This window comes from Leucoraja erinacea, chromosome 4 (assembly GCF_028641065.1).
Source record: "Leucoraja erinacea ecotype New England chromosome 4, Leri_hhj_1, whole genome shotgun sequence".
Classification (NCBI taxonomy): Eukaryota; Metazoa; Chordata; class Chondrichthyes; order Rajiformes; family Rajidae; genus Leucoraja; species Leucoraja erinaceus.
This window is the reverse complement of record NC_073380.1, coordinates 107,815,783-107,834,865: the sequence shown is the minus strand read 5'-3', so window position 1 is coordinate 107,834,865 and position 19,083 is coordinate 107,815,783. Positions and strand designations below refer to the sequence as shown.

The window sequence follows — 19,083 nt, the reverse complement described above, 5'->3', positions numbered from 1 at the left end:
AGGAACTGCAGATGCTGGAAAATCGAAGGTACACAAAATTGCTGGAGAAACTCAGTGGGCGCAGCAGCATCTATGGAGCGAAGGAAATAGGCAACGTTTCGGGCCGAAGCATACAGAAACATGGTCTGAAGAAGGGTTTCGGCCCGAAACGTTGCCTATTTCCTTCGCTCCATAGATGCTGCTGCACCTAATTGAGCATTAACCTGTCTTGGAAAAATTGGTAACATACAAAATAAAACATCTACAATAGTTTTCTAAGTCTGGTGAGGGTGCAACTGGTTAATCAGTAGTATGATTAAGAGTCTACATAAACCGGGTGCTAAAGATAAGGTTTACTTGGAGAGGCCTTTGAAGTTTATCACATTAAAGGGCCTGTCCCACTGCCGCGACCTAATCCGCGAGTTCAGAAGAGTTTGCCCTTGACTCATACTCGCAGCATGGTTGACACGAGGTCCTAGGAAGTCTTTGTAACTCTTCTTCATACTCGAGTGTAGTCCCCGCGCACTTGAGGCCTCAGCTAGGTTACTTTGTATTTTTCAACATGCTGAAAAATGCCCGCGGGTAAAAAAATGTCGCCATGGAAAAAATCGATACTTTCTTTACTCGCAGGTTTAGTTGAAGTAGGTCGTAGTAGGTCAGCATGTTATTCGTAGGTAATCGAGGGTAGTCGAAGGTAGTCGTAGATAGTCTTCAACATAGTCGAAGGGAGGTCGAAGGAGATCGTCTTCACTCTCCACTATTCGGTGTCCAATTTTCCTGAAGCTAGTTCTTCAACATAGTCGAAGGAGGTCGAAGGAGGTCTTCAACATGGCACTTTTTCAACCTCTCCTAAACTCGCCAATTAGGTCACCGCAGTGGGACAGCCCCGGTAAGATAACCTGCATTTAATCCTTAAATCTTTAATCCATCAGTTCCCAAAGGAATTCTTGTTCACAACAGCAAAAGTTAAGAATCATTGTTGAAGTTGATTTTAAAGCAGGCTTTCTGAAATGGCTTAAAGATAGTTAGTCGCCACAAGATAAAATATGGTGATGGGCTTCGCCAGATAACTTGTGCAAGGAATTCCTTTATTTCACACCAGCATTATTGCTCATTGGGTTATAATTCAGCCTGAGATTGATTCAACCAGGCCAGATAACAATACATCTCAGGGACGGGAATAGATGGGACAATGCAATCAAAAACCTACAGAAACAAAGAAAATTAAAATTCGGTTTTAAAACATATAGAAGTTTTCAATAAGAGGAGTGGTGACTGGTGATTGATAAAAAGCAGAAGATGGTTTTATTTTTGCAAAATAAAACAGCAAAATAATCAAAACCCACAGATCATGAAATGTATACTTATTACAGAAAGAAAGGTATGGAAAAGAAAAGATCATGAAGCATTTCAATACAACGGACACTGCAACGGAAAGTAACATTGGAGTCAAGGAAGGGACTGCTTGGCTAATTTATTGGTTTCCATCGGTTGAGGTAAGGCAATGGGATGTGGTGCACTTAGATTTCACTATAGCCTTTGATTCTGTTTGCCAGGAGAGGATAGTAATGAAACAAAGGGGCAGGTCACTCTGGGCACAGCCTAGCCTTGTTAAACCCCACAGTGCCACTTCACAAGTGAGGCCATTCGACAGCCAACCTCCTACTAACCCCACTGCTGCAGCCACATCTTGAATGGCAGCATTCAGGGAGTGGAGAGGTTGAAGGTGGCACATTGAAATGCCATTTGTATCTATGATCAGTTAACAAAACATTGACATCATTAAAAATTAAAAGAAGTTAACATAAAATCCCAAACAATTTGTATGAGGTTTTAATTAAAACATTAACGTTAATGAAAGTTAACTTTAAAAACATTTACATTGATAGTAAAGATTAAAGGCTCTGTTCAAATGAACTATGCCGCAAGGGTTCAGAGGAAACAATAAGGGTAAGCCTGAGCTCCCTGTTAGTCTTTTGTAGAACGGCCTTGACCCACCACTGATTACAGACTTGCTATTGGAGGTCACGTACCACCATACCCGACTCTAGTCATTCCACCCTTCCCGGCCCCAGTTAAGAAGAGGTTCTCTGTGCAACGACTGGCCTACCAGCATACTCGAGCTCACTCAAAACACAGACCAGGGTAAATATTTTCAGTATGTGAGGTACTGTGTAAGCTACTGATCGACTGATAGTGGTACAAGGATTATACATATAATCCTTGGACATATAATCAGGAGGTCCCACAATGGAGAATACGCCCCAATCTCCATTTACGGGGAAAGTGTGGAGAGAGTGTCCAGCTTTAAGTTTCTGGGCACTCACATGGTCCACCAACACCGCTGCGCTGGTCAAGAAGGCACAGCAACGACTGTTCTTCCTGAGAACATTAAAAAAGACTGGTCTGCCCCAACAGCTGCTGACAACGTTCTACCGCTGCACCACAGAGAGCATATTAACGTATGGCATCTCTGTGTGGTATCTCAGCTGCACGGAGGCGGAGAGGAGAGCTCTTCAGCGCGTCGTCCACAGAGCGCAGAGGATTATTGGGACAGAGCTACCAGCCTTGGAGGGCATCTACCACACACGGTGCCTCAGGAAGGCCGTCAGCATCCATAAACACTCCTCACACCCTTATAATGGACTGTTCGAACTACTTCCCTCTGGCAGACGTTACAAGGCCTTCTACACCCGAACCTCCAGACTCAGAAACAACTTTATTCCCAGAGCTATAGCGGCTCTGAACCGGCCCTGCTGAGTGCCCCCCATCCCCCTGGACTGTCTCCCTCGGATGGTCACGTCACACATCGAGCCGGTACACATTTGCACTTTAGACTGTTTTGACTGTTTTACTGTTTTACTGTTCTTTTTATAAATCATGTTTCTCGGGGTATCTAAATCTAAATGTTATTAGTTGTTTAAGTTATGACATCGGATGGAAGCTGCATACCAAATCTCGTTGCACATATGTGCAATAATAAAATATGTTACTATTATTATTATTATTATTATTATTATAACATCCTATTCCAATCCCATGATTCTTTGACATGCCAGTCATCTGATCTTCCCCCGTAATTGCTGGCCCAACTTCCCCTAAATGATCTGCTTTGGATCACTGCATTGCTAAATCACTTGCAATCGCTGCTTAAATCCCGAGGTCATTTCCTCCTTATGATCTCACCCTCCTTCCCAACATCTGGGCTGAATCTTTCCTTGATGTTTGCAGGGAGCATCTTCATTGATTCATGACCACAGTATTGGACCAGTACCTATCCAAGCAGCCAGCTAGCTGCTACCCTGACGAAACGAACTATAAAGATGCAAGTGATTCTACACGGGCCACTGGAATGCACATTGTTCCGTGAAGTTAATTGTTAATTATCTGTCTTTCATGCAGTAGGCAATTAATCCGAAATGCAAAACTGATGACAAATTTCAAAGGGCACAAACAGAGATTTGGAGGACACAGGTGGCAATGGAATCACCAGTCTCAAGTTCAAGTTCAAGTTTACATTGTTACATTTATTGTCACATGTACCGATTGTTACAGTGAGGTTTGAGTTACCGTACAGCCACACGAATAAAAATAACACAACACACGATAGAGTTTAACGTGAACATCCCCACACAGCGGAATCAACGTTTCCCACCGTGAGGGAAGGCAATAAAGTTCAGTCATCTTCCTCTTTGTTCACCCGTGGTCGGGGCCTTTGAACCCTCCGCAGTGGCCGCTACGGGCGGCCCGATGTTCAGGCCCTCTCGCCGGGATTATCGGAGATCCGGCGTTGGAACGGACAACACACTCAGTAGCTCGGAGTTTCCGAATCGGGCGCTTCCTACCGGAGACCGCGGCTCCTGAAGTCCACAGGCAGAGCTGGATGGAGCTCCAACACTGGCGACCCTCGGCAAAAGATCCCAGGCTCCACGATGAATTCAGTGCCGCCCGCGGCTGGAAGCTCCGCAAACCACAGCTCCACGATGTTAAAGTCAGAAGGCCCAACACTTCGGACATTCCTTCAACGCAGGAGATTCCCGGCAAGGCATCTTCCCACTCTGCTATGGAATTTATTGCTGCCGCAGCTGAAGCTCTGGACAGTCTCTGGCAGGAAAGGCCGCGCCAATCCAGTTGGAAGACCGCGTGGGTGGTCGAAGATGCGACTTGGAGAAAAGACCCATCTCCATCCAGGTAAGTGACTGGGAAATGGTTTCCACCTATTCCACCCCCCCTCCCCCCACATAAATAAATACTAAGAAACCTGGATGAACAGCGCAGGCGAGACTGCCACACTCGATGGTGCCACTTGATTTACCTATTACAGTTATGCACAGAGTGTGACTGGAACGCAACAATAAAATAAATCAGTCTGAAAGGTGTGTTCATTGTTGTTGGTAAGACACTACAGTGCACGTTTGCATTAAACATCATATGGGCACAAACTAGAAGTGACCTGGCTGGCAAGGTGAAGGCCATCACGGGTACTGATCTCCCAATCTTCAAAGAGACCTTACTGGGGGATCAGGCTCAAAAAGGCAGCCAGCATCATCAAAAACCCACACCAGCCTGGCCACGCTCTCATTTCACTTCTAACATCGGGAAGAAGGCATAGGAACATAGTCTGAAAACTGCAATGTCCAGGTTCAGAAGCAGCTTCTTCCTAAAAACCATCAGGCTATTGAACACTACAAACTCCCAGGTGAACCCAAACTATGACCAACATTGATTGCACTAGGGACTTGGGCTTTCTTTTTGTCTTTGCACTCTTTTGGGTTTTTTTACATTGAACTTCTACTTGTTTATTATGGCGTCTTCTGAGTGCTAAGTTTACATATCTTTTGAGCTGCTGCAAGTAAACATTTCATTGCTCCATTTCAGGATATATGACAATAAAACACTCTTGATTTTTGACCACACACTTTACGTTTGCAGCTGAAGCCAGCCATCTAATTTTCACTAATGGACCACAAATCTGCACGGTTCAAATAAGCATTCTTTCCACTATTGGGGAGGGGGATTGCAATTTTCGTGTGACTCCCAGCATTATATAAAATATAATTTCTATGTGCAAACACATTGATGGTTTGTATTCATAGAACGTACACTCACAACTTATTGCATATCATACACATAACATAAGCAAATCCTTTTCCTACACACCTACGAGAAATAGCACGGTTCAAGTTGGGTCTGCTATTTTTGCCGTGAATTTCCAAGTGCTAATCAATTTATTGGACAACGAAACAAAGAAATGCCAAAATGGAGCCTGCAGTTCCTTTGCATATCAAGAAAAATCAGGAGGTTTCCTTGCCGCTATGCCAGCATGTTTGACATGTTGATTAGTACAGGTGTCAGGGATTAAGGGGAGAAGGTATTAGAATGGGGTTAAGAGGGACAAGTAGATCAGCCATGGTGGTGTAGACATGATGGGCCAAATGCCCTAATTCTGCTCCTATTGCTAGTGAACCTATGGCATGATGTCAATATTGATAATTTCCAGAGCTACTCGCTCGTGTTTATATACCACTGTGCCACCTCTTCCAGTGGGATAGAATATATGTGGAGACATTAGTACAAGACGTGTATATGGAATGAGCTGCCAGAGGTATTTGAGGCAAATACTATAACAACATTTAAAGATATTTGGACAGGTATATGGATAGGAATGGTTTCCTGGAATAAGAGCCAAATGGGACAAGTGGGACTAACATAGATAGGGCATGTTGGTTGGCAGGGACAAGTGGGGCCGAAGGGCCTAATTCCATGGTGTGCAGCTCTAAGACTCCTTGATACTACCATCTTGGGGAAGATACACATCAGGAACAGGAGCAGAACATTTAAGCCCCTCAAGCCTGCTCTGCCAATCAATAAGATCGGTGCTGATCTGATTATCACTTCAATTTTGCACTCCCATTTATCTATAGTAACATTCAGCATCTTGTTTAACAATTTTCTACATACTTTTGGTTTAAAAATATTTAAAGACTTTGCTTTAGAGATGAAGAAGGCATGTAGAGTACAAAAAATACAAGAGTTAAGGCGTTGTTTCAACTGTATAAGTTGCTGATGGAACCACATATGAAGCTCCGTGTGTAGTTCTCATTGCCCAACTATAAGAAAGATGTTTTAAGCTGGAAAGCGTGCAGAAAATAAACATGTTACTGGGACTGGAAGGCTTGAGTTATAAAACAATTCTGGGGGATAATTTTAAAAGTGATTAGAGGAGCAACCTTTTCACACACAGTATATTGGGTTTATAGAATGAGCTGTCAGAGGAAGTTGCAGATGTGGCTATACAGTAATTACAATGCCTAAAATACATTTACATAAGTACAAGGATAGAAAACGATTAGAGAGAATGCATTTAATTGTCTCTGAATGCATTTCGTTGTCTCTGTACTGTACACTGACAATGACAATTAAAATTGAATCTGAATCTGAGAAATGGGCCAGCCACAGATAAATGGGATGAGGTGGATGGACATCGTGGTTTGCATGGACAAGTTGTATTGCATGCATATTGGCACATTGCAAATGATGTACCAGGACTCCCATGTCAGTGGTCTGCAATCACTCACCGTTTAATCTTTGTTTTAATTTTTCCATCCAAAATGGAACATCTCACACTTTGCTACATTATATTGGTTTATCAGAGTTTTGCCCTTATTTTATCTACATTAATTTACAGCCTCCTCATACTCCTTTTTACCATTTAGCTAGCGATTTAACTTTTACATTCGCAAATCCACTCCTCATTAATTTAGACATTTTTCTGTACACATTTTTAATAAAACCCTTCACCCCCCCATTCATTTTTACGCCTCCTGCTTGCCACCTTCTCATCGCGAGCCCCACGCGACGATAACGGCTGCTGCAGCCCGGCGCTCCTCCACTTCCCCACCCCGGCCCGGCTCTGCCACGCTGGCCGAAGCCACAGATCGGCTGCTTTTTGCCGTCCTCGCTGGCGGCCTGCAGGCTCACTCGGGATCACGCCCGCCAGCCCACTGCACCCCCCTGTACTCGGTGTCTGAAACGCCGAGGATGCGAGGCCATGGAGCTGAGGCTCACCCTGAGGCCGACGGCTGCTGGGCGGCCCTATCCCTCTTCTCCCTCCCTTATTCATATAATATCAATGGGGGTGGTTAGTGTGTGTGTGTGTGTAAGAGGTTGGTTAGTGTGTGTGTGTAAGAGGTTGGTTAGTGTGTGCGTGTGACGCCTCAGGCTGCCCCCTCCCCTCGCAACCACGCGTTGCGGGAACAGACCCAACGGGTCTGCACTTGATATAGTATATATATATAATTTACTTTCCTACCTTTGTCTGTTTTATTAACAACTTTGGCAACCGTGTCTTCATCCAAATCATTAACATTAATTGTAAAAAGCTGAGACCCCAGCACCAATTTTTGAGGAAGAGCATTCGTCACATCTTGCCTCCTGCGAACTAATCCAATGAAGAAACATACCTTCCACAGTAGGAAGCAACACCAGCAGCACATTACCCACTACTTCCAGAAGGATGGGGGAACTGTTGTTTGGCAAGTCCCACTTGAAATCAATAACTAATGAGCTCAATTCTCAATTAAGAAGAACAGGTTCTTGATAATTTATTGTGAAACTTTAGAATCTGCATGTACCAACTGTGACAAGAATACTATAAAATTCTGTAAGATTTTTGGGAGAGCATAGCATTTTTAGTTCTCTCGGGAATGGCCTTCACTAATTACTGCAACTGGGGCTGAATGAACCGACTTAATTGAGAGACTCGCCACTGCTATATGACAGTCTCTTTGTTTGTGACCAAATGTGAGCCATAATTAAGAGAGCAACTCAACCCACATGTGGAGGCCAAACACATCAATCCCTCCAACATCCTTCTGTACATCGGCACGACCAAGCGCATGTTCGGCGATCGATTCGCGGAACCGTTGCATTCAGTCTGCCTTAAACTACCGGATCTCCCCGTTGCTCAGCAATTAAACTCCACCTCCCGTTCCCAATCTGACCTTTCTGTCCTGGGCCTCCACCATTGTCAGACTGAGGCCCAGTGTAAATTAGAGGAACAGCACCTCATATTTCGCTTGGATAGCTTATACCCCGGCGGTATGAACATTGACTTCTCTAACTTCAAATAGCACTCGCTTTCCCTCGCTCTCCATCTCCTATCCCTTCCAAGTTCACCCACTAGTCTTATGCCCCTGTCCCACTTAGAAAACCTCTGGTGATCTTGCGCCCCGCCCAAGGTTTCCATGAGTCGCCAGAGGTTTTGCTACCAACCGCACACGCACACACACACACACACACACACACGCACGCACGCACACACACAAACACACACACACACACACACACGCACACACACACGCACGCACACACACACACACACCGCGAAGGTGGGGGCCAGGGACAGCGGAGGAGCGCTGTCTGCACGATGAACAGGAAGGTAAACGGCTGCCACAGAGCACAGTCGGTCCTTTAGAGAGCGCGGGAGAAGGGGGGAGAAGGGGGAGAAAGGGGAGGGAGAAGGGGAGAGAGAGGGGAGAGAGAAGGGGAGAGAGAAGAGGGAGAGAGAGGGGAGAGGGAGAGAAGGGGGGGAGAGAAGGGGGGGAGAAGGGGGGGGAGAGAAGGGGGGGGAGAGAAGGGGGGAGAGAAGGGGAGAGATGAGGAGAGGAGAGAGGGGAGAGAAGGGGGAGAGAAGGGGGGGGAAGAGGTGAGAAGGGGAGGAGAAGGAGTGGAGACAGTTTTAAGAAGTTCAATAAAGTTAGCGGGCATTTTACCTTCCGGCGGATCTTCTAGGTCCTGAAAACCAAAGATCCTACAGGATGCTACTGGATCTTTGCTGAAAACTCCAATGAGCCAATCAAAATGGCCGGTCAGTGAAGGAGACGGCCTTCGACTGCCTGTAACTAAATAGCGACCCCACTCCACCGGCTTCGACCAAACGACAACCTATTTTTAGTCGAGGTTTTGATTTTGTTGAAATAATCGAAGGAACATAGAAGAAGCCTCGACTACGCGGAAACCAATTTCCACCATTAGGGAGAGTGTCCAAAACCTCCGGGAACCTCACGGAAACCTTGGGTGGGGCGTAAGGTCACCAGAGGTTTCCGTTCAGGTTTCCTAAGTGGGACAGGGGCATTAGTTGGACAGGGGCATTACTGACTACATTCTATCTCTGTCCCGCCCCCTCCCCTGACATCAGTGTGAAGAAGAGTCTCGACCCAAAACGTCACCCATTCCTTCTCTACCAGAGATGCTGCCTGTCCCGCTGAGTTACTCCAGCACTTAGTGTCTACCCGTAATCCCTCCAACAATGTACATGCTCTAGATCAATTCTGCACTTTACGGGACTGAAAGATATCCCAGTGAGGCATGATAAATGGAACTATCCGATGATAAATGTTACTGGCTGAAGTCTGATGACACTAGTGTGCCACATATGGTCAGCACCTTGCTCACCACCTTGAACCTGTGTGAATTTTACCTTGTTTCACAAAATCTGCTGGACAAGCTGTTGGCATGAGGACAATTTGCTTCTGCTGCCAGAACTGCTCAGGAGAGAGCTGATTCATGATACACCAGTGGAATTCTCATTATTTGCCCTGTACCTGGTAGAAATGTGCTGTGCTGTGTTTTTAACCATGATTGGTGAAATCCCAGTGCATTTCTCTTACTCCGGCTACTGAGCTACTGAGAATCAGTTATCAAAATGGACCTTCCTGACTTAATGAGCAAACTCCAAGATTTGTGATGTAGTTATTATTGACAAACACTCACTGACGCCTGAAGACGCTGTAGTTCCAAAAATTGGTGAAATACAGCAAATAGCATTGTCTCAGTTAATCAAAATGTACGTGACAAATGCACACACCTGGCACATAACGTTACTAACCATGAGTCTTCTTTCCAAGAAGATGTTAATTGCTCCATCGGTTCCATCCATTATAGAACATTATACAGCACCGTTTACTTCACGATTTTAAATACTGGAAGCAACATATTCTTTCTGTTTTTAGTTAAAATAACATGTATTGTATTGGCCCTGAGAAGATTTGCCAATATGAGAGAAGCATTTTTCTATATATTCACCCAAAATCAAAACTAAAATATGAGAAGCCAAAAACTACAGGAGCAGGTATTAGAATCCTGAAATAAAATGACAAAGAATGCTGTGAAAACACAGCAGGTCAGGCAGCATCTGTGCAGCAGATGCAACACCCGGCGTTTTCATCCCTTCCCAACATCGAGCAAAGCATACACTTTCTTTCAAGTAGAGTTATGTACTTGCACATCTTCTAATTTAGTGCTCAGAGAGTGTTTTAATCTATATTGAAGATGATGTGTGACATCTGCAGAACACCTCTGTTCAGCTCTCAGCTGCCAGTTGCCTGTACTTCAAATTTCCATCCCAGTGTCACTCCAACGTCTCCTGTACTATTCCAAGAAAGCCCACCATAAACTCAATACTCAAAAGATAACTGTTCTGATAAAGAAACGGACTCAACACACTGGTTTGTAACTCACACAGCATTACTGTTTTTGATTCTCTGTCCCATTCATCCCCCTTTTAATTACATCTTCTACATACAGGTCAGTTGTATTAATATGTCACCATCCTCTCACCAACACTCATGCCATTCACTCTCTTTTAGTTTCTGTAATATCGCATACTTTCTCTTCAACCTCTCCCCTTCTCTATTAATTAAATATTCTTGTGCTTTTTAACCTTTCCTGATCCTGATGTGCACTTTAGAGATACAGCACAGAAACAAGCCCTTCAGCCCACCGAATCTGCACCAACTAACGATCACCCCATACATTGCCACTATCCTACACACTAGGGACAATTTACAATCTTACTGAAGCCAAGTAACCTACAAACCTGGACCCTTTTGGGATGTGGGAGGAAACAGGAGCACCCCAAGAAAATCCAACAGGGAGTTCACACGTACAAACTCCATACAGACAGCATCTGTAGTCAGAATCGAAGCAGGATCTCTGGCCTTATAGGCAGCAACTCTACCGCTGCACCACTATGCCACCCTTGATGATGGGTCATTTATTCCGAAACATTAACTTGCTCCAGAGAAGCTCCCTGACCTGCTGAATAGTACCAGCATTATGTAAGATGGTGACTGGCAGAAATAAAAATGCTGCATCAAGTTGACAATTTAAAATGTAAAACACACAAATAAATCTAGACAGTGGTTTGTAAGAAGACATTCGGCTTGTACTCGCTAGAACTTAGAAGATTGAGGGGGGATCTTATAGAAATTTTACACAATTCTTAAGGGGTTGGACAGGCTAGATGCAGGAAGATTATTCCAGATGTTGGGGAAGTCCAGGACAAGGGGTCACAGTTTAAGGATAAGGGGGAAATCTTTTAGGACCGAGATGAGGAAAACATTTTTCACACAGAGAGTGGTGAATCTCTGGAACTCTCTGCCACAGAAGGTAGTTGAGGCCAGTTCATTGGCTATATTTAAGAGGGAGTTAGATGTGGCCCTTGTGGCTAAAGGGATCAGGGGATATGGAGAGAAGGCAGGTACAGGATACTGAGTTGGATGATCAGCCATGATCATATTGGATGGCGGTACAGGCTCGAAGGGCCGAATGGCCTACTCCTGCACCTAATTTCTATGTTTTTATATATGTGAAAAATATTGGGAAACTGAAAAATACCGTTGAAGACTTAATGTTAGTAACAGCCCAGATTTTACAGTCAATGCTAAATGAATGACACAGGACAGCTTGCTGACAGCTGCCCAGATTTTACTGCCAGAGTTTTTCTTTCATTGCCCATAGGTCTCAGCACGTTGCACTTTACTACGATCTGCCTGGTCTTTGACAGTGAGAAATATCCAATCTCCTCATCTATCAAAATGAAAAGTCCTCATTGAGCCATGAAGAGCAAAATCAAGTGTAACGTTGGAAATAAAAGATAGATTTAAGTAATCTACAGGCAACAAAATAAAGAGTAAGAATTACTGCTGTGACTAAGGGGGAAAGGAAAGATCATAGAATTCCTTACTTGCTTAATTAAATTTTCAGAACCAAGGATTCAGCAGCGATTATTGCTTATCATTTGTTTAAAACCTTACTTCTGATATCACCAGCTCTAACTTTATCAGCTATTTTTAGTACAGAACTAGTGGTAAGTATCACAAGTTGATGCATTGCAGAGATTTTAGTGCTGAATCTATCTGCAAGGACTGTAAGAATGCATTAGACACACAGGGGACTGCAGGTGCTGGAATCTTGAGGAAAAAACAAAGTGCCGGAGTAACTCAGTGGGTCAGACAGCATCTGGGGAGTGGGCAGCAAGGTGGCACAGCAGTAGAGTTGCTGCCTTACACACCCGGGTTTGACCCCAACTACGGGTGCTGTCTGTACAGAGTTTGTACAGTCTCCCTGTGACCTGCGTGGGTTGTCTCCGAGATCTGTTGGCCCCCACACTACAAAAACATACAGGTTTGTAGGTTCATTGACTTGGTATAAGTGTAAATTGCCCCTTGTGTGTAAGATGAAGTGTGGGGATCGCAGGTCAGTGCGGACTCGGTGGGCCGAAGGGTGTGTTTCTGCGCTGTGTCTCTAAAGTAGAAACTAGAGACCCTTTATCTGATTGATCTTTTACTGTGCGAGTCAGTGGGTTTGTAGTGGATGCCAATGAAAAGTCTGTCCCCTGTGATGGAGATAGGGAAATCGTGAAATTGTCCAAATAAATTTAAGGACAGGGCGGAAGTTAGTGAAATTGATGAAATCATTGAGTTCTGCATGAGTGTAGGAGGCAGCTCCAATGCAGTTGTTAATGTAGTGATGAAATTACATTTGGAGTTGGGTAATTATGCCAGAGTACGTTTGGGACTGAGTTTAATCTGAACTAGTGTGGGGAGGTTCACTTAGAGGAAGGGGAAAATATATTATTTATGTCATGACCCTAAACAGCATTGATGTACAGAAGGTTCTTGAGGTTCAAGTCCATAACTCCCTGAGAATGGCAATACAAGTAGATAGTGTGATAGAGGAGGCATTTGGTATGCTTACTTTCATAGGTCGGGGCATTGAGTATAAGAGTCAGAAAGGCATGAGGCAGCTTTGTGGGACTTTGGTCAGGTGCATTTGGAGTATTGTGTGCAGTCTGGTTGCTCTATTACAGCGGAAGTGGAGGCTTTGGAGACGGTGCAGAGGTGGTCTAACAAAATGATGCCCGGATTAGGCGGTATTAGCTACAGAGAGAGGTTGGACAGACTTGAATTGTGTTCTCTCGATTACCAGAAGTTGCGGGGAGACTTGATAGAAGTAAATACGATTATGAGAGGCAGTTAGGTTAGAATCTACCTGCTGTAAGAACACAGCCTCACATCTCTCATTATCAATGTCCACATTCCCAGGTTTAACAGCATCGGATGGTACAAGTTGCAGTTCAATCTATTCTAATGTGATTACTACGGCAATATCTGGGCAAGTGTACATTTCCTTTCAACAAAAATCTTTTAAGATTTATTACCTCTCCTAAAAATTCACTCTCTTCTTCTCGAACTCGAGCTTGTGCCCACAGAGTGATTTCCAGCATGCGTTCCCGAAATTCTCTCCGATGAACTGGAGAATAAATGAACGTCTGGTTCCACTTGGGTTCAAGTGTCTTCTTTACCGTTTTTGTTCTTCTTTTGCTTTTATCACTGGCAAACAATCACACAACAGAAGTTAGAACTGCAAGCAAGCAGGCTTTAAAAACATACAATAAATGAGGACATTTCATTTTGATTGTGTGGAAACACCATGGTACTGTATACGTCCTGTGGGAACCTTCACAGACTTTAAAGAGCCATGCAACATATTTCATTTTGGCATTTCCCTTACATGAGGAAAAGGCCTGAGGTAGTTAAGTACAGTATTTGACTGAAGCAGAGCAGCAGAACTGGACCATGTACACAGATAGAGTTCATTCTCCCCTTTCCAATGAAAAATGCAATTGTCATCCTAAATTCATTACGAACATCTCCATTTTAACGTTCATAAAATAAACATTTCTAATCAAAATTTGGAAATATAGCAAACATCGAGGAGAATAAACAGCCTCAGGACAATTTGTCTGTTTAGTGGACACAGCAAATTAAATGTAGTTAGATGTACGAGGAATGGCAATATAAAGGGTACAATTCTCAAGAGAGTGCAGGAACAAACATACGGGAATGCAAACGCACACAAGTATTTGAAAGCAGGGGGAAAGATCAAGAAAATGATTAAAAACAGTCAGCATTCAGATACAGGTGGCTTCAATCTCAAAACCGAAAAGGTTATGTTGAGAGGTTATAACAGGTGATAGTACAACTATGTCCAATTCAGGTCACCCCACAATAGCAAGTATATGAAGGTTCTTGCGAGGGTGTAGCAAGGATCAACATGAATGGCTCCAGGACCGAGGGAATTCAATATTATGGTTTGGTTACCTAATATTACTGATAATGCATTGTATTGTAGATTAATGTATATGTGTTATGTGTTATGTTATGTTATTGCATTAATGTTCCTATAAAGCTCAGGCAATAAGAATTTAAATGTTCCTTTCCCAGTGTATATGACAATTAAACACCTTTGACTCTCTTGTGTTAATCTATGAATATAATGGCTGCTTGAAACAAGGAACGTTGTTAGGCTATGTGATACAGGTGTTCAGAATCATGCAATACCTAGACAAGAACCAGAATTTTTTGCCAAGAGCAGAAGGACTTAGATATGATGTGTTTAACCAAGGTGTAGAGAGTGGAAAATGAAATATAGAGCCTTAAAGCATCGTAGTTTTAATGGAGAATTCACTGCCCTAAAAGTTGCTGGAAGCAGAATCAAACATGGTTTCCAAAACAGAAACTAGAGGATGAAAACTTTGCAGGGCTACAGGGAAAGCATTGGGGGATTAGAAATGAATGAGTTGCTCCTGCAGAAAGCTGCATTGATTCAATGAGCTGAAAAATGTTCTTGAATGCTGTACTGATGTTAAATATGTAAGTACATTTGTCAAGCCTCCAAAATAAAGTGGAAAATGGGTGCAATTGCAGTGTGGAAAGTTGATCCAGGCGATTTCTATCATTACTGTAATCAAGGAATTTGTCATAGTCGGTTAAATGCAAACAGAAAAAAAAGTTTTTAAATGTTTCTATGTCATATTTTATACTCTCTCATCACAGCACTTTCCATTTTTTTTTTTAAACCTGTACTGTTTTACTCATGCTTGTTAAGTCTGCTCCTCACCCTATAATAACTCACATAATCATCCATCCTTCAATGCTAAATATTGAAATTGAATGCAGATGGATTATTTTTGGTCGATTATTTGAATTCCAAACTAAACTGTATTGTGGGTTCTCAGCCGGCATTTAGCAGCTTATCAGCAGTGTTTGGCTAAGGGTCCAGGCCAACTTGTTCAATAGTCTAGTGAAATTGAGTGAAATTACAGAATTCAGTGGGACTGTTTCTTCCACAGCAGTCGGTTAAGAAAGATTAAACATGGGACTGTTTTAGTCTGTGGTGTGTGGTTCAGTTGCTTTCTGCCTCCAACTGTGCAGCCAACAGAAGCATCATCATCATCATCATCATCATGTATTATAATGTGCTGGTCTCTCTTTAATAAACAGTGAATGTTTTGAATTGCAATGGAATGAGAAAAATAGAAGTCCTCCAACTAACAATATGAATTTTGGGCATTTGTTTTATAACTGAGAAACAAAGATCTGGAGAGAGCTGCAATGATTTTAGTCACATTATATTAATAATTATTCACCATTACAGTATTACTGACTTTATAAGCCTGTATCACCTATTAGATATTGACTCTAATCTCTCTTAGTGTACACTTTCAAGATCTAAAACAGATGAAATTGCCTATGCCTTCAGAACAAAGAAAGATCATAATGAAAGATCATATGACTACTACACTTCACACGTGAAAGTGTTTGTCAAAATAGCAGACACAATATATAACAAGTTACTGATTCAAATAACTGGCAAAGACCAATTTCATCCATAAATAGTTTGGAACCTGCCCAGGTTCTGTCAGCATGATGTAATGACAAATCTCTTGAATTTTAGGTTCAACCTACTTGCAGGATTAATAACAAAAGTCATGGACATTGATGGCCCAGGTTCATTATAGTGTTGGCATGATGTAATAGCTACAAATCTCTGTTGAATGATTTGACTCGTTTCAACCTACTTGCAGGATTATAGGAAACAAAAGATTCATGTCTGGACATTGATCGTGGGGCTGCAGAGATGCTAGAGATTACTAGTGTGCCTGGGAGTGATAGAACAATACGTTGAATAATTCTTACTATAGAAATGTTAAGGGGGGACTTGATAGATTCCATGGACAAGCTTTTCCCTTGAGAATAGCTTTTGGTTTTCAACAAGATTGAAGGGAAGAAACTTCAGATTAGGGACAGAAAGTAACATGAGGGGGAAACTCAGAAAGGAAAGCTTCCAGATTCAGGTTCATGTCTGATACATATCTGAAGATCGTGGAGTGCTGGGCTAAGAAAAGAGATTGTTCTCGGACTGTGAGATCTGTTTCCGTGCTGTAATTGTTATATGGTTTATGGTATCTGTCCGTTAGTATAATCCCATCTGTTCATACTGCTTAGTAGAAAGGTTGAATGTAGATCCTGCCAACATGACTGGGTGCATTCGAGCTAAACAATTCCAAAGTTGCAGATATCTTAACAAAAGGTAATGGAGCCCATGGCCAGTAACCTGGAGCCTAAATCGACAGTTTTGATCATTGCTTGCAATTAAGTGCAACGGTTGATTGCCACCTTGCTGAGTGCAGCAAATCAAGCTTTTCTTGAAGCTGAATTTGCTGAATGCTGATTTTACCCTGTGTTTTCTTTCACACAGTATCTTTTAAAATGTGAGACATCCTTTCTATCAAATGCTGCCAAGGAAATATCCAGCTCAATGCTACCCTTACACAGTTCAAAAATGACATTTGTTCTATGAGTCACACATGTTTGAGAATAGAAATCTTTGTGCACTTGGTGAACACAGGATAAGTGTTGGAATTTGCCTTTAAACACATAGAAACATAGAAAATAGGTGCAGGAGTAGGCCATTCGGCCCTTCGAGCCTGCACTGCCATTCAATATGGCTGATCATCCAACTCAGTATCCTGTACCTGCCTTCTCTCCATACCCCCTGATCCCCTTAGCCACAAGGGCCACATCTAACTCCCTCTTAAATATAGCCAATGAACTGGCCTCAACTACCTTCTGTGGCAGAGAATTCCAGAGACTTACTACTCTCTGTGTGAAAAAGGTTTTCATAAATAACACTCAGCCCCGAACACCTTCTTAACTTACTGGCACATACAAAAGATGGGCACTAATTGGAAAACCAGTTGGGGCTTTTGAAATTCAAGAGCAAATCAAAATTACATCAATTTCCACAAAATAATATTTTAAATACTTAAGATGAAACAATTAGACAGCCAGTGAGTGGGTTAAAATAGTTTTTAAATTGTTCTCACAAGAAGTCAATTCAGTGCCTGGATGCCCATCATAAACATATGGACATTGTTGGTAGCACTAACATGTAAAATGTGAAGCTGGCAGTAGAGCATTATTTGAAGACAATTATGCATGAGACTATGATAGAGAAAATCCCTCAGTCTGTCTCAGCCAACACATTGCATTGAATTAACATTCTGTAAAGCTCATTGATCAATGGGCTAGGTTTCCAAAGGAATTGCAGACCCTTGTCTCAGGAACACAGTACAAACATTATGTTTGCTATATTGTCAACTGAAACACATTCAAAGCTCTGGTTTGGATGATCGGCTACGTATATTTTGCTTCAAAGAAACTTATTTTTAAAAAGGCACTTTTTTTATACTCGGCACCGGTTTGGATATCTCAATAAAATAAAATAACGCCAAGTTCAATTTAGCTTAGTTTAGAGACACAGCATGGAAATAGGCCATTTGGCCCACAGTCCAATCCAACCAGTGATCACCTTTGCAAGGTCATAGTTCCTTGAAAGTGTCATCATTGGTAGATGGGATGGTCAAGAACACTTTCAGCATATTGACTTTCATCAGTCAGACTACCGAGTATAGAAATTGGGGGTCATGTTACATTTGTTTAAGACATTGGTGAGGCCACATTTAGAGTATTGTGTACAGTTTTAGTCTCCATGTTATAGGAGAAATGGTGTCAAGCTGGAAAAGGTGCAGAGAAGATTTGTAAGGATGTTGCTAGGACTTGAGGGCCTAAGCGATAGGGAGAGGTTGAGCAAGCTAGGACTTTATTCCTTGGTGCACACGAGGATGAGGGGTGATGTTATGATCACAAGATCAATGAGAGGAATAGATTAGGTAAATTCACAGAGTCTTTTGCCCCGGTATAGGGGAATTGAGAACCCAAGGACATTGGTTTAAAGTGAGGTTGGAAAGATTTAATAGGAACCTAAGGAGTAACTTTGTCTATATAATGTGGATAAATGTGAGGTTATCCATTTTGGTGGCAAAAACAGGAAAGCAGACTATTATCTAAATGGTGGCCAATTGGGAAAGGGGGAGATGCAGCGAGACCTGGGTGTCATGGTACACCAGTCATTGAAGGTAGGCATGCAGGTGCAGCAGGCAGTAAAGAAAGCGAATGGTATGTTGGCTTTCATAGCAAGAGGATTTGAGTATAAGAGCAGGGAGGTTCTACTGCAATTGTACAGGGTCTTGGTGAGACCACACCTGGAGTATTGCGTGCAGTTTTGGTCTCCAAATCTGAGGAAGGACATTATTGCCATAGAGGGAGTGCAGAGAAGGTTCACCAGACTGATTCCTGGGATGTCAGGACTGTCTTATGAAGAAAGACTGGATAGACTTGGTTTATACTCTCTAGAATTTAGGAGATTGAGAGGGGATCTTATAGAAACTTACAAAATTCTTAAGGGGTTGGACAGGCTAGATGCAGGAAGATTGTTCCCGATGTTGGGGAAGTCCAGGCCAAGGGGTCACAGCTTAAGGATAAGGGGGAAATCCTTTAAAACCGAGATGAGAACTTTTTTCACACAGAGAGTGGTGAATCTCTGGAACTCTCTGCCACAGAGGGTAGTTGAGGC

General features: G+C 42.8%; 1 protein-coding gene across 1 annotated transcript in view; it reads right to left on the bottom strand.

The window, feature by feature from the left end:
* The window catches only part of rims2a (regulating synaptic membrane exocytosis 2a), a 684,525-nt gene that overhangs the window by 340,014 nt on the left and 325,428 nt on the right, over positions 1–19,083 (bottom strand). Inside the window, exon 14 of the mRNA XM_055634901.1 lies at positions 13,484–13,655. Coding sequence (XP_055490876.1) covers positions 13,484–13,655 — 172 coding nt within the window. The remainder of the gene's footprint in view (positions 1–13,483; positions 13,656–19,083) is intronic.